The sequence below is a fragment of the Numenius arquata genome, chromosome 18 (assembly GCF_964106895.1).
Source record: "Numenius arquata chromosome 18, bNumArq3.hap1.1, whole genome shotgun sequence".
Classification (NCBI taxonomy): Eukaryota; Metazoa; Chordata; class Aves; order Charadriiformes; family Scolopacidae; genus Numenius; species Numenius arquata.
The window spans coordinates 11,465,898-11,480,248 of record NC_133593.1 but is presented as its reverse complement, the minus strand read 5'-3'; the positions used below and the strand labels follow the sequence as shown (position 1 = coordinate 11,480,248).

Genomic DNA, 14,351 nt, shown 5'->3' with positions numbered 1-14,351 from the left:
CAGCAGGTATTTACAAAAGGGCAGCAGGAAGCTCTTTAAACTCGATCCCGTTCCTTTGCTCAGGATGTCTCTTCATCAGATCTATTTACCTGCGTCCATCCTGCGCTGGAATTGTGCTGCGAAGGCGTCCCTGAAAACCCCTTGGGTTCTGGAGAATAGAGGTTTTTCTCAATATGCTCTGAGCTGCATTTTGCTGTGTGGCTTAAGGGCACGGACTAAAAACCTATCGATCAGGACAGTCCGTTTGGTGGGAAAGAGAGAGAGAGAGAGACCTGTGCTTTGATGCTGCGTGTCTGTGCTCCGCGGTGGGATGGAGAGGTGTGTGACCGGGTTATTTCTCTGTAGATTGTGTCGCTGGGTGAACACGAACTTTTTTTCTGCTCGGCGGATCGCGGTGTGGTGACCAGCAGGTCCCTTGGGTCTTGATCCAGAAGGGGCTCGAAAGAAAAACATGCAAATGCCATTGTCATCTTCAGAAACCACGTCTTGGAGGAACTTAATTGGACTTAGCCATGTGCTTGAAGTTGAGCCACCCTGAAGAGTAGTTTCCATTTATTCGGGGTAGTTCCTGAAATGGTCCGTGTGTGATTCAGAGTCCGATGTGTTGTCCTTCAGTGTTCACAGAGATGGTTTCCCATGCTCTTCCCGGCATGTGGCTTTTAATGGTCTCTCTGCATCTCGTTATTTGGCGTGTTTGTTTGCAGCAAACGAACCAGCTGCTCGTGTTTTAGTGTTGGGTCAATAGGGAAAACGCTGGGTTTGGAAAGAAAAGGCTTTACCCTGCGTGTAGCCCACTTCATCCAAGGACTTGCGAGTGCTCCACAAACATTTGAAGCTCCTTCTCTGCTGAGAGAGGTTGTGGCCTTATTTGTTCTGGGTGTTGCTGTGTCCAGCTCCTGCCTGGAGCCCCGGAGGAGGCTGGATCCTGCCCAAAGCCCCGGGGCTGCTGGGGGAGCTGGAGCTGGCTCTCTGGCTGGTGTCAGCCAGGAAAAGCACTAATTTTCAGGAAAAGCACTAATTAAGAAGTCCTCTCCCTGCCTGTGTGGGGGGAGCATCGCGGCGGGGTGGTGGGATGGGCAGGGGGTAGCTGGGCGGCTCGGACAGGAGGGTGGCACTCTGAGAGGGGTCCGGGTCCAAGCCAGCTTGGGCTTTAGGTGGCTCCACAGCTCTAAAACCTGAGTTTCTTGTATGGAAAATGCCGTGCGCCCTGCCGGCCCGGGAGCCGCACAAACAGGGGTAGGCAGTGTGTGAACTGATGCTGTAATTACATTAAATGACAAGGTCCCTCTCGCTGCAGCCCGGGAAGGAGGACAGATGTTGGAGTTTGTTGGTTTTTCGGGCGGTGGTGTCGCTCAGTGTGGCTAAAGCCCATCCGGGGGGAGAAGGGGGGGGTAGATGTCGGCTGTCCGTGTGTGGACACGTGGTTGGACCAGGAGCCGCCTCTCCTCTGGATGGAGATTTTAACAGTCTCCTGGTCTCCAAAATCCTCCCTGGCCAGGCCCGATGGGCAGCACCGCTTAAGTATTGTTTGGAAAAGAAAACAGATTGCAACTTTGCAGTGCTAACGTGCAGACGAGCACTGTGAAGGGAGGAAGAACTATTTCTGCTGACTGCGGCTAATGTTCCGTGAAAGTAAAATCACAAAGCGCTTTGCACCTGGCTGGCTGAAATGCTGAAGGAGCAATGTTCCCCCCCCCGTGCCCCCGCGGTGGCATCGCCTCCGCCGCCCTTTCCCTGCCCCACGGCACCTTTCGGGGCACGGAACCGACGGGGAGAGCCCGGCCCAAGAGCACCTGAGGGAGTGACGGAGCCGAGACGAACTCGAGTGTCGTCAGCTCTTGTGGTTGTGCCGTGGTTCGTGGTATTTGACAGATTTAAGCCGCATTTCGAGTGATGTGGTGACGTGGAGCTCTCAGCGTTTGCTTTCGAAAGAGCAGAAGTTCTCCATCGTTTCGGCGGCAGCAGCAGATTGAACATGTGAAACCTAATGGCTCCTGCGTGAGGGCCAAAAAGAGTATTTTGAAATCATCGTGTGTTTGTCTGACGTTTTTATCTGGTGGTAACTCCTTCAGGCAGCCAGTGAGGGGACGGGGCTGGGAGCAGAACAGATGGAGCTCGGGTTCTGCATTTGTTTGTAGATCTCGCAAGAACATTGGGGGAAAGAAAAGAGCTCGTGAAAAGTTGCGCAATTGTTGGGGAAATTTGTAGAAAATAATGTGCGTATACATGTGCACGTGTACAAGGGGACAGGGGGTCTTGAATAAACAGACAGACCAGGATGCGTGTGGGAGGTGGGTCTCCCGAAGCCGGCAGGAGCCGAAGGCAAAGATTTTGGGGATTGTGGCTGGCTCCGGGGCCACATGTGGGTCACTTAAAGCGCCTGGGGCTTAATTTCCCTCCTAGTCCCGCCCTCTTCCTTGTCTATTAGATGGGTAAAACACAAAGATGTTTTGAGGGAGGGTGAATTAAATGTTTGTAAGAGAGTTTGGAGAGGCTCCAGCAGATGTTTTGAACTGGATTCTGTTCTTGCCTCTCCAGCAGCGGGAACGCAGTGATTTAACACTGGCTGCGGGTGGAACGAGCTCAGAATACGCTCCTTCTCTTGCTTTTTAACGCATACTGAAGTGTTTTTAGCTGTTGACATATATATTTTAAAGTGATATCAATCACTCCCTGTCTCAGACTGCAGCACGGACCAACTTTGATCACGGAAGAAATCTCTGTGGCTGCAGTTTCTGGCAGAAATGTGGATTGGAGCTTTATCCTCGCAGGGATGGAGGCCCCGCTCTCATTCACAAATGCATTTTGTTAACCAAGTGCTACAGCTTCCTCTAAACGTGTGTATCCTGCGGCATGAGGTCGGTCTGCTTCCAGAAGCAAGCATGGGTGTCTGCTTTCTGTCCTTCGCTAGGGGAGCTTGTGTTTTGTTAGAGAACGCGGCCCAAACGTGGGCCATGGCCCGTATCGGGGCAGAGCAGCCGGTCAGTGCCTGCGTTATTCTGCCTTTATGTTTCCGACTTGGTCGGTTTTTGGTTGGGTTTGGGTTTTTTTTGCCAGAACCGTGTCTTCCCAGTCGCTGGTGTAAGCTGATGTGTGCTGGAAGCCTGATGGGGACAAGGGAAGTTCTCAGCCAAGACGGCAGGTCAAAGGCAAACTCCAGAAGTCCTCACATAGTTTATAACTCGATCGGGGAGCGGCCACGAGCCTTGCTTTCATCAGTGCTTCCTATTATTTATGGCAGGGAAGGAATTAATGAGAAATGGTCTATGGAGTCGTCTTTAATTTGTCCCGCTGTGGAAAGCTGTTTTTTGTGGAGAGCATTAGTCATTCTGACATCCCCCTTGGTAGAGTAAGCGTTGAGTAACGTGTTGGGGTTTTGCAGGAGCATTTTGAAGTCCACAAGTAGCCACTGTGCTTTTTGGCAAGCGTTTGGGAAGCTCTTTGCCATGTCACGGCTGGTGAGCAAGCCCTGAGATTAACGTGATTGAATGACTGTTTTAATTTCAGCCCTGATGGAGCAAAATTAGTCACAATGATATGTGTGTGTTGAATAAAATTGTAGTTTTATTAGCTATAATTGCTGAAGAAGACTTTTTAAAGACTTGACTGCTGGGGGGAAAAATTGCTAGCACTGGAATTTGTTCTTGCACAGTATGGCATTGATTATTATCACGGTGCATAATATGTCAGTCCTCGGTTGGCAAGTCGTCACTGCAAAAACGCCGGGAAGCGCTCGGCAAGGGACCTCCCCGGGTGTCTCCAGCGCCCTGGGAAGCACTACATGAGCTGTGTCTGATCCATGGAGGACATGAACCTCCCACCATCCAGCTGGGGGCCAGGGCTACCTACTGGAGATGTAGAGGTTCTCTCATCCAGCCCTGGAGGTCTCCACTTTGGTGGAGCCAACCCTGGTGCGTTGGCCAAGCCAGCAGCCGTCGGGCTGATGTGGTGGGATGGTGGAAGGGGGTCCAGCCACGCTCTGGGCTGGGAGCCTGTGGTCACCGGTGGTCCAGTGTGGTCACCTGTGGTGGGACATGGGGTTGTGAAAGCCACCAGGGACCATCCTCACGTGGCTTTGGGCACGTTCAGACAGGGTAGACAGCCACCCTGGGAGGAGGGGGGGCCATGCTTGATAAAAAGAGGGGAAAAGGTTAAAGTATTTGTTTCTTTGTTTAATTCCATTGTAATCAAAGCCAGAGGCCTGGTGTGGGGGAACCATTTTTTCTAACTGTCTGGCATGCGATGCGCATTTGTCTTAATTTCTGTGGGGGGAGGTTGTAAATCTGCAGAAGCACGTTGCTGGCGCTGAGGTTTCACATGCGCATTTAAAATAATAGCACCTGACAGTTTACTAGCAGCTAAGAGGTTTTTCTGCTTCAGAAAGCAAAATATTGGAGGAGTTGTGCAGCGTGTATAAATAATTTGAGGAATTAGACCAGAATATCCAGCACGCTTTTCTTGGGAGAGCAGAAGAACTGATAGACCTGTAAAGTTTACGAGTCAGGGGACGGAGGGGGTAGGAACACAGCCCAGCTGTGTGTAGCTGAATGTCATCCTTCTGTAATTTCTTTTCTCCCGGGACCCAATGTGAATTGCCACAGTGTTCGATTACAGCGCCTTATTTCATTTGCCTGCCCTAATTCTTCTTTACCTTGAAGGGACGGAGAACGTAGCACTGAATCTGCCCGGGAGTGCTGGGAACAAACAGCCCCCCCGTCCCCAGCTGCTCTGGGTGTGTCGGAAACTCAGTTTTTGGTTCGTGGAAAAACTTTTCCTGGGCTGGACGAGGAGGAGACATAAAGTGTGAGGCATAAAGGCTGCTGTGTGTCCGTTCCGTGTACTCACGGCAGTCGGTAGTTTTCCCCGTGGAGGTTTTACTCAGTGAGCAAACTCGATTTTAATGGGGAAAAAAAAGAGAATTTGGAGATGTGAGGCAGGGGCTGTTGTTGCTGCTGTGTGCACGCAGGCACCTTGGAAATAAAGCTCCGCTTTACGAGCTGCCTGTTCGTGGGCCGCCTCTTGGGCTGGCCGGTCCGTGCAGCCGTCGCACGGCTGTAGAAACACAAGACCAGACGTGAGATTTTTCCAGAAAACATCTTGATTTGGTCATCTCTGCTTTGGGTGGCAGCACCATGCCCCCGTTTCTGGAACCCTGTCCCCCCCAAAGCTGGCTGAACCGCTGCTGGTCCCCTCGGCCGGTTCCTTAGGTGGGAGCAGCGATGGGTTTGATCATCGCCGAGCGCTCGGTTCTGCCCCGCGGAAGAGAGAGGAGTTGAAAACCCTGAAGAGGAAAGTGGGAGGAATGAATGGAGAATATTGTGTGTTCTTCTGCCGGGCTGGATCAGTTGCATTAAATTCAGAGCCTTTCCGAGTACAATTAATAGTCATTTTATTTAGGTCACCCTGGTTTTGTTGCTTTAAATGTATGCCTCCATTAAAGTGGAAGAAAATCAAATACATTTATCTCTGTGGAGCCTTTTGTGAACTGGTTGGGCATATTTTAAATAAGCCTGGGAACTGTTAGGATTATTAAAGTCTGGCTCCTCCAGGTTTTTTTCTTTCCTCCTATTCTCCCCTATTCCTCCTTCCAGGCAGTGATTAAAGAAGTGGTGAAGCCCTTCCTTTTCTCAGAGCCCCAAGTGAGTTGAAAAAAATATTAAATAAACTAAAGCCCATTAGTTAGGCTTTATATAAGAAACCGGGTCTAAATTGGATGAATGTATGGGGTATGCTGGGACAGAGGAGAAGTCTGTTAGGCTTAAGTGTCCGTTTGTAACTGGTGTTATCTGGCAAGTCTCTTTCTTTTTATTTTTTTATTTACCTTAAGTGCTAAGACTGCGTTCATTTTGTAATATGCCCTCGTTTGCTGCCGATAATTAGTTCAAGTTAATCAGCTCCTTCAAGCCTCCATATTGAGCCATACTATGTCTGAAAAAAGAAATTTTTGGCTTGGCCGGGAGCTTTCTGAATGTGCTGGGTGGGAGGTGGCTCAGCATCTCACACTTGTACTGGGGAAATTCGGCTCTTTACTGGTGTGTAGCTCTTCGCTGTGCCCAGAGAACACACGTACGGCAGGACGCTGCTGGTGACGGGGCTCGGTGGGTGGTGGGGGACCAGCGCTGGGTGTCCCCTGGCCGGGGCTGGCGGGTGGTGATGGATCTTCCAGTCCCATTTCTGCCCCCGGGGAAAACTTCCTTCTCTCGTGTAAGCAAGGTTCCAGTTGCCTGTTTTGAGGTGAGACCTGGAAAACTTGCTGGTCAAGCATCTTTAAAATGTTGGGCCAGCAAGGGAGCCTCGGGCTGGAGGAGGGAGTTAACTTTTGGACAGTCACAGCTCTTGAATGTGCTTGAGTTTCATCTCTGGGTTGGTGTTTTTTTTTCCCTTCCCCTGAAATAGGGATCAATTTGCTTACTACAGGGTTTACTGCCGGTTACCTTGACTGTGTCCCTTATTTCTCCTTGATGAAAACTTGAACAAGCCGCTTGTGTTTGATTCACAGAGAACCGTGAGAAACAGGCTGTGTGTGTGAGGCAGTGTGGTTTTCTCATTCTATTCGGCCCTTTGTATATTCAAATTCTTCTAGTTTCAGTTCTTGCTGTTCTGCCAGATTTCCATACCATTGATGGGTTTTCTGAATTAATAAGTTTCTTTCTCCCCCTCCCTCCCATACCCTCGCCACCTTTTTGCAACTGGTGAAAAGTTTTTCTAAGCGCGCTGCCCTCTCCATATTGATTTTCTTCTCTTGCTTGTCTAACCAGCTCTTAGATGTTTTATTTTGCAAAGCGTTAATAGAATTTTCCTTTTGCCGTTGCACTTTATCTATTCAGGAGGTTTCAAGAAGTCTCATTGTGTCACCGGACTATGGAGGAAAGAGGCTATTCTTCTGGTACAATGGCTGCCCTAAAAAATAACGCAGGGTGGGGTAAACTCAGAAAGGGCAGAGACGGAGATAAAATGGTCTGACCTTAGGAAACAGAAAAGATAACCAATTAGACATTGTTGAAAGGGCACCAGCTGGCTTTAAAGAACACCCCAATGATTATTTTTTCTTAAAGGCGTGCTTGGTCCGCATCTGAAGCCGGGCTGCAAGAGCCGCTTCCCCCTGTGCGGGTTTCCAGATCTGAAGTGGTGGGGCTGACCCTGCCCTGGGGGGCTGTGCCCCCTCCTCGTCCCAGGAGCGGGTACCGCTGCTCACAGGGATGCAGCGCCCACCTCCGGGGCATCCTCCGGGGCATCCTCCGGGGCATCCACGTTCCTCGGGGTCCCAGCCAGCAGGCTGGAAATCACCCGGATTAGCACACGCGGGCTGCCTTCATTACTGCTAATAAGGATTTATTTGCATAAAAAAGATCTCAGCCAAGATCATCATTCCAGCGAAACGGGGCCTTAGTACACGTGGCACAAAGTGTTGTTTGCCCAGAGGACCCGTACCTGGTGAGTGAGAAGACGTGTCACTTTGTACTAGTGGGAGAGGTGACCAGAACTGCAGATCCCAAATATGACCAGGAACTGGGTCCAGAGCCCCCTCCAGTGCCAGGACCTGTGCCGGGACCTGTCCCTTCTCTGTCACGGCAGCACTTGGAGGAGCCGGGTGAGGCTGCACAAGAGGTTCTGACCCGTGGTGCTGCTGCTGCCAGCCCCAGCTGAGCCCGAGAGAGGGTTTTGCACCCTCCCAGCCTGTTGGGAGCCTTTGGGCTGAGACACGGCCATGCTAAAGGGAGGTTCAGGTCGGTTCGTGCCCCATCTTGCATCTCTTTTTCCCCTGACAGCAATATAAACAGCCTTTTCAAAGTCCCCGATCGTCCATGTCCTTGCAGGAGGAGGTGTTATTTTGAAGCGTGTGGCTCCAGCCAGGAGAGCCTGGGTCCAGGGGCAGCCCCTGGGTGGGGGGACGGAGGAGCTCCCTGGGCTGGTGGGATGTGTCCTGCAGGGTGCCCGAGACCTCTCTGGGCTCCGGTGTGGGATTTGAGGCACAAAGATGACACTGGAAGAGTTGCCTGTTAAAACTTCTGCAGCAGCGGTTGGTGTGGGGACAAAAGGGTGGCCGGCACGCGCAGGGGAACGAGGCAGAGGAAGCCGCGATGCTCGAGCAAACAGCATTAGGTGCGACATGTAATTTTTGGGTCCAGTGAGGCCAAGACCTGTGAGAATGAAAAATAAAGATTGCTGTGCAAACGTAACCCCGGAGCAGAGATAAGCGGCGGTGGTAGGGTGAAGGGCAGCTCTGTCCTTATCTGCCTCCTGGCATTGCTCATACCTCTTGTGAGTTTTCTTCCTTGGAGTGAGGAAAGACAGCGGGACAAATGGCTCTGTGCTTAATGTGGTTTGGATTTTTCGGTGCATCAGCATCTTTAGGTCTCATTCAAGATGGGTATCAAGGAGACATGCTGTTCTCCACCATCTCAGGCCGTTGCTAACACATTTTGCAGACCACTTTGACTGAAAAAGTTAAGAGCAAGTTAACCAGAGGCAGGTTTTTAGATGCATTTAGATGATGTGTAAGGTTTTGCCGCACTGTGTTTATTTACTATCTCCTGAAACCTGTTTCCATCCCGTAGTTGAGGTTCAAGCTGGTATTTTATCACTTTCCCAAAATACTCTGCCCAGCCAAGACTGAGATTGTGGTTCTGCTCAAAAGGGTGCTGGATGTGTGTCCCCTGCCTGAGAGGACCACAGTTGAACCGTAATCCCTGAATCGGGAATTTTATCCAGGCGGGAGCTTTCAAATCCTGCTGTAATTCCGGGATCACGTTAAGGCGGCACAAGCTGCCACAGCCACCCGGAGCGGTCCCACCTTCCCATAAGGTGCTGCTCCTCTGCCCTTGGGGCAGCACAAGCGCTGGTGTGGCCCTGCTGGGAAACTGGGGTGGCTGAAAACTAACCTGGCAGGGAAAGTGCCGGTCATTTTAACCCGCAGCGGTTCCCTGGCTTGATCTGCGGCGCGAACGCGGTGGCAGAAAGGAGGGAGGTCAGCACAAAGCGGTCAGGGGCAGTTGGGGTGAAAAGCAGACCTTTTGGTGGCATTGTGTAAGGTGAAGAGAGCATGTACCTGCATTTTAAGTCACTTACCTAAAATAAATGATTTATAGAAAGCCAGAATGTAAGAACTTGGAAATATCATAAAAATTAATGGGCAAAAAAACCCCCTAAAAGCCCCACAAACAAACAAACAAAAAACCCCCAAGCCCACCCCCGCAGTGGAGTCCTTTAAAGAACAGAACCTTTTCTTTTAAGATCTTCTCCCTTCTTGCAGCATCTCCTGCAATTTAGCGGTGACACAGGTTTCCATCAGCCCCTCGTTTACAACGGGGAATAGCGAGTCTGTGATTTCTTTTCAGAAAGATTGCCCAGGACGTCTCCTGCAGCACCCACCTGCCCCAGCTCCTGCAGCCTCAGAGCAACCGTTTTAAACATGATAATGCTGGAAAATAAACCCCAGCACAACATCCTTCTGAAATAAGTGTAAAATTTTAGGTGTGGCTGCACAGATTAAATGGAGGTGGAATAAATCATGCAAATGGTAATGAAAGTTGAAAGCAATTTGGTTGCACTTCAATACGTTTCATCAGTCATCTCTCTTCTGAAGTGGAAATGCCAAGCCTGATGCGAATTAAACTTTCTCCCTCCTCCCTTTTCCCTCTTTCCTCTAGCTTTTCAAAAGGCCTTTTGAAAACCTCTGAATTCCTTTCTTGGCTGACCAGATTTTACCCTGCCCGTACTTCTTGAAATCTCCTAATTCTCAGCCAAGACAGTAACTCTAATTTGGAGAAGTCATGGGCTTGATTTGCATCCACAATTCCTCTCCTGGCCCTTCCTTATCTCCCTATGAAAGGGAAGGAGGTTGAGATGAGGCACAGCTGGGGACTGACGACAGGCGGAAGAGCTCCTTAGATATTTCGCTTTTTGGGGCAACAAAACTTTTAATGCCTGCTTTTCTACTTTAGGATCAGAAGTCAGCTGGGACATGGCTTGAAAGCAGCGGATTCCCAAAGGGAAGAGCTGACTCTGAGCAAAAGCGAGGGGATCTGATGCTGGGGCTGCTCCTGCCTTGGGCTCCCCCTCCCGGTTTGTGTGTTGTGCCGTTGGGATCCGTGTGTGTTAAAGCGTGCATCTCCCCTCTTCTCTCTTGCAGGTGGAGGACGCCATGCTTATGTTTGACAAGACGACCAACAGGCATAGAGGTAAGAGAGAGTGGAGAGCTCAGACATCACATTTTGTGGCGGCTTCTGCACGGTGAGCACAGCCAAAAAAATCGGTGTCAACGCGATGAGCCGGTGGCTAAACCCAGCAGTGCTGAATCAGCAGAACCCTTTGTGTTTGAGGCAGCTCCCTGGGTCCTGCCGGGGCTGCAGAGGAAAGGCCATTGGGCACGTAATGCCACGTGTCACTGGGATTTTTTTACTAGGGATGACTCCTCTGGTCAGTCTAATGACTTCTCTTTGGGAGGACCATTGTCGGGCTCCATGGTGTCCCTGGGGACAGTAAAGCCCCGAGGCTGCAGGGAAGCAGAGGGTTTGGGCCAAGGTGGCTAGCATCAGAGTAAGCTGGGCATAAGCCCAGTTAAGCTGAGACACCAGGAAATGAAGGTGCCAAACCCCTCCGCTGAGGTTTCAAGCCTGCTGGGGTTCTGAAGCTGGGGACTGCTTGCTGGTGGTAGCTCAGAATAAGCAGGATCTCCAGAAGAGGAATTTCCCTTCACGTATTTCACAAGAGAGAGACAGGGTTTCATCACTGCTCGTACAGTTCTGTGGAAATGAGCTGGGGATTATTGTCAGTGTTATGGCCATTCCTTTCGGTGGAAATAAATGATGCTCCTCTGTCTCTCGGCGAGTGGTTCACGTTATCGCCGCAGCCGAGACGCCGAGCTCCGGGCGAGAGCAGCCTGGCCGCTCCGTTCAGACGGGGGGGTCAGCGTACCCAGGCTCTCGCAGTGGCACCAGACACTGCTCTGGGGACGGGTTCCTCTTCCCTTCTCTCTGATCAAGACTGATTTTATGCCACCGGTCTCCCTGCTTTAACACGGCGTGTGTTCGGAGGCATCTCATGGCTCAGGACCCATGGGAGCCCCGGGAAGGGGAGAGGGGATTGGCGAGCAGCCGCCTTCCCTCCTCTTCATCACCGTGGCAGGGTCAGAAGACCTGAGCTCCCAGTGCTGTCAGAATTATTCGCTGCTCTGATATTTGCCTTAACAAGCAGCTTAGTGCATGCGGATGGCTGGGTGAGTCAGGCAGATCTCCAGGATAACATTCCCTCCCTCCAGCAGTTCCTTCCCAGGCACCGATCTCTCTCTGAAATCAGGGATCAGAACAGCCTGGAAAATTCAGCAGCAGTTGAGCAAAAGACTTGCCTGGAAAGATAAGCTCTTCAGAGCCGGGGAAGGCATGTGAACAGCCAGTGCCCGTCAGTTTTGTAGCGGGAACCAAGTGTTCAAAACTCTTACGTAGAGTTCAAATGTTCAAAACTCTTTCCTACGTGTGAGCCGTAACAATTCTCTTTGCATTAAAGTTCAGCCCCTGACAACTTCTTTTTATATCCAGGGAATTTTCCACCCTTCTCTTTGCAACCCACCCTTAAATGGGCCAAAAATACCCTTCTCCATTCAGGCATGTTGTTTCTTGCATTTAAGGGCTGCGTTATGTGGTGCTTTCCTGCTGGGCACAAGGGCCCTGCGTCCCTGCTCTGACGTGGTTTGCTGGGCTCCAGGGGTATTCCTCTCTCAAAAGCATCTTTCCCTTCTCTTACCTGGAGAAAAGGTCCGTAACCGCTGAAGTTGAGGGCTCCAGGTGTGGGGGGCACCTTAGCTGCCAGCAAACTTTTTGGTTTTTCCATAAAGGGCTTTTCCCCCCACGGTGTGTGTTGAAGACAAGAGGCAACAGGCCGCCTTTTTTTTTTCCCCCCAGGGATTCTGTGAATTTATTTCCATGGTTGATTTTCTTTATAACCTGTTTTTCCTACGTGCGAGCCATAACATTTCTCTTTGCATTAGCATCCTTGTGGAAGCTCCTAGGTGTGATCTAAGAGGGGAGGAATTAATGGTCCAAAAGGACCAAAAGCAGACTCTAGGTGCCGTTGGAGGTGATGTTACCGGCACCTTCCGTGTGCTCCACTGGCCTCAGGCTCCGGACCCGGGTCTGTCCCATTTGCTTGTACCATCCGGGGGCTGGAACCCCCCTCCCCGCTCCTGGCAAACACAGGAGTTCTCTGGCTCCCGGGAAGGTCAGCTCTTGTTTGTGCGGCTGTTTCCCAGGGAACAGGCTTTACCCTTTCGCTGGGTGAAGGACAACGCTGATTATTTGCCGGGATTAGCCAAAATTCCTTGGGTGAAACCCGGCCGGTGCCAAGGGGCTGTGCTGCCAGAGGGGCATGGAAGTCTGAGCTCCGGGTCTTTTCTCTGGCAAGCACATGTGGCAGGGAAAAACAAGTGTAACAGGCAGGGTAGAGACTCATCTTCATCTTCAAGCTCGTATTTATCCAGTATTTTCGGACATTTTTTCCTGTTCTGTACAGGTAGCTCCCACTAATCAGGCTAATAAACCGGGCAGCGGGCTGTTGGGATGAAGCGAGCGCTGTTGCATCGATCGTTTATAAAATCACCTCAGATTTTACAAATTGTGACATTCTGATTGTGTTGGAAACACGTTTAAAATGCAGTAGCGTGCAGGAACGATGTTAATGGCAATTCTCAAAACCACTTGCGGGCTGCAATCTGTGTCTTCGAATTAGCCAAGGGAAAGAGAAATGGCAGATAAAATATCCACTGTGGTTTACTGTAGTTAGTCTATGCCCGGAATAATCAACCGGGGCAAGGGAAAGGAGAAGGATTAAAATCTGCTCCCGACTGCTAGAAGGCGAGATAAATTTCCATGCAAGCAGATTGAGAGTATTTGTTGACATAATTGTGGCACGTGTGTGTTAACTCGTGTAACATGTGTGTGTTCCCTGGTAGCGTGTAACTCGCCTGCACGTGCGGCAGCTCCACCAGCTCCCAGGAGTTACTGGGAAGGCTGAGATTTAACTGAACGTAGCAAGAGGGGTTTTCAAAACTGCTCATCATTGAATGGCTTTATTAATACCTTGGGAAGGCTTGAGAACCCCACCCAACATGAAACTTAATGCCTTGCCAATAGAGCACATAACTTTTACAACACTAAAAATGTCATCGAGCTAACCGCTTTGGTGCCTCTGCTGGTGTCTCTTTTCTCTTTTAATGCCCAACTATTCCTGGATGTTCTGTCTGGAAAATAAGACTCGGGGCTATTGCGTTTCAGGCCTATCTGTCTGGCCATATTAATGGCAGGCTACAAAATCTGTGAGTATTTAATTGAAGGAATGGTTAATTTTTTTGAGTATTGCAAGTAAAATAATCCCTATCTTCACTGGGATGCCGTGTTTTCTTGCAAGGGTTCTCCTTGTGTCTTGGCCACTTAGTTGCGACAGTGGGCAACAAACTGGCACTTAGAAGGCAAATATCTCTGGGTCCACTTAGTTAAGATGCCATTTTTTGGGTGATGCTCTATTCCTATACCCTGTACTGTACTTTTGCACTTATATCCAGGGAGCAAAACCACACACAAAAGTTCTCCAAGCACGCTGGAAGATCACTTTCATCGCTTTCTTCACTGCCTGAAATTTCATAGAGCTGAAAATTACTGGGTCAATCTTGAAAGGGTTTAGTAATTGGAAAGGAAAAAGAAAAAAAAAAAAGAGGGTGGTGTTATTTTGTTACCCTTGCAAAGTGCAGATAAAATCTGGAGTTCAGCATTAGTTATTGATCTCTGGGGTTGGAGGGAGCCTGGCGAGATGATGATGTCCTTCTAACTTCATTATGGACGGGAGCTCCAGAAAGCATAACGATTCTCCGGAGCCGGACGGGGCGGCCGCCGTGCCCTTGGGCTTTGCCCGGGCGATCCCCAGGCTCCGGCAGCAGGGGGGTTGTTTGTTCAATCCGGCAAAACTGAGTAAAAAAACCACCGTGTGCCACGGGGAGCTGGGGAGCAGGGAGGGAGGGAGGGTTAGGTGGAAGGTGGCTGAACCAAGGGGTGCGGGAGCGGCTCAGCCCTTCCCAAACTGTGGGTCTTTTGTGGAAAGAGCAGCTCCTGATAAATTTGTTCGGAAATTCCCCTTTCTTTCTGCAGTTGTTAAGCACAAGGGTAGAGATGAGCCCAGAGAAGGCGGTATATTGGTTAGTTACCGTGATGGGATGCTCTTGGTCACATCTTTAGATGCTCTCCACCAGCGTCTACTGGTTTCGTGCCTGCAGTGACCGCTGCAGAAGCTGTCCCTGCCGGGTGTAACATCAGTCCCACGGCCTGAACTTGCAAAAAGACAAATAGAGATTTTGAGTGATTGAA

General features: G+C 50.4%; 1 protein-coding gene across 6 annotated transcripts in view; it reads left to right on the top strand.

Annotated features, from left to right (window-relative positions):
• The window catches only part of MSI2 (musashi RNA binding protein 2), a 245,916-nt gene that overhangs the window by 138,977 nt on the left and 92,588 nt on the right, over window positions 1–14,351 (top strand). For all 6 annotated transcript variants that reach the window (XM_074160785.1, XM_074160786.1, XM_074160788.1 and 3 more), the window contains one exon: window positions 10,133–10,181. In XM_074160785.1, the coding sequence (XP_074016886.1) occupies window positions 10,133–10,181 (49 nt within the window). The remainder of the gene's footprint in view (window positions 1–10,132; window positions 10,182–14,351) is intronic.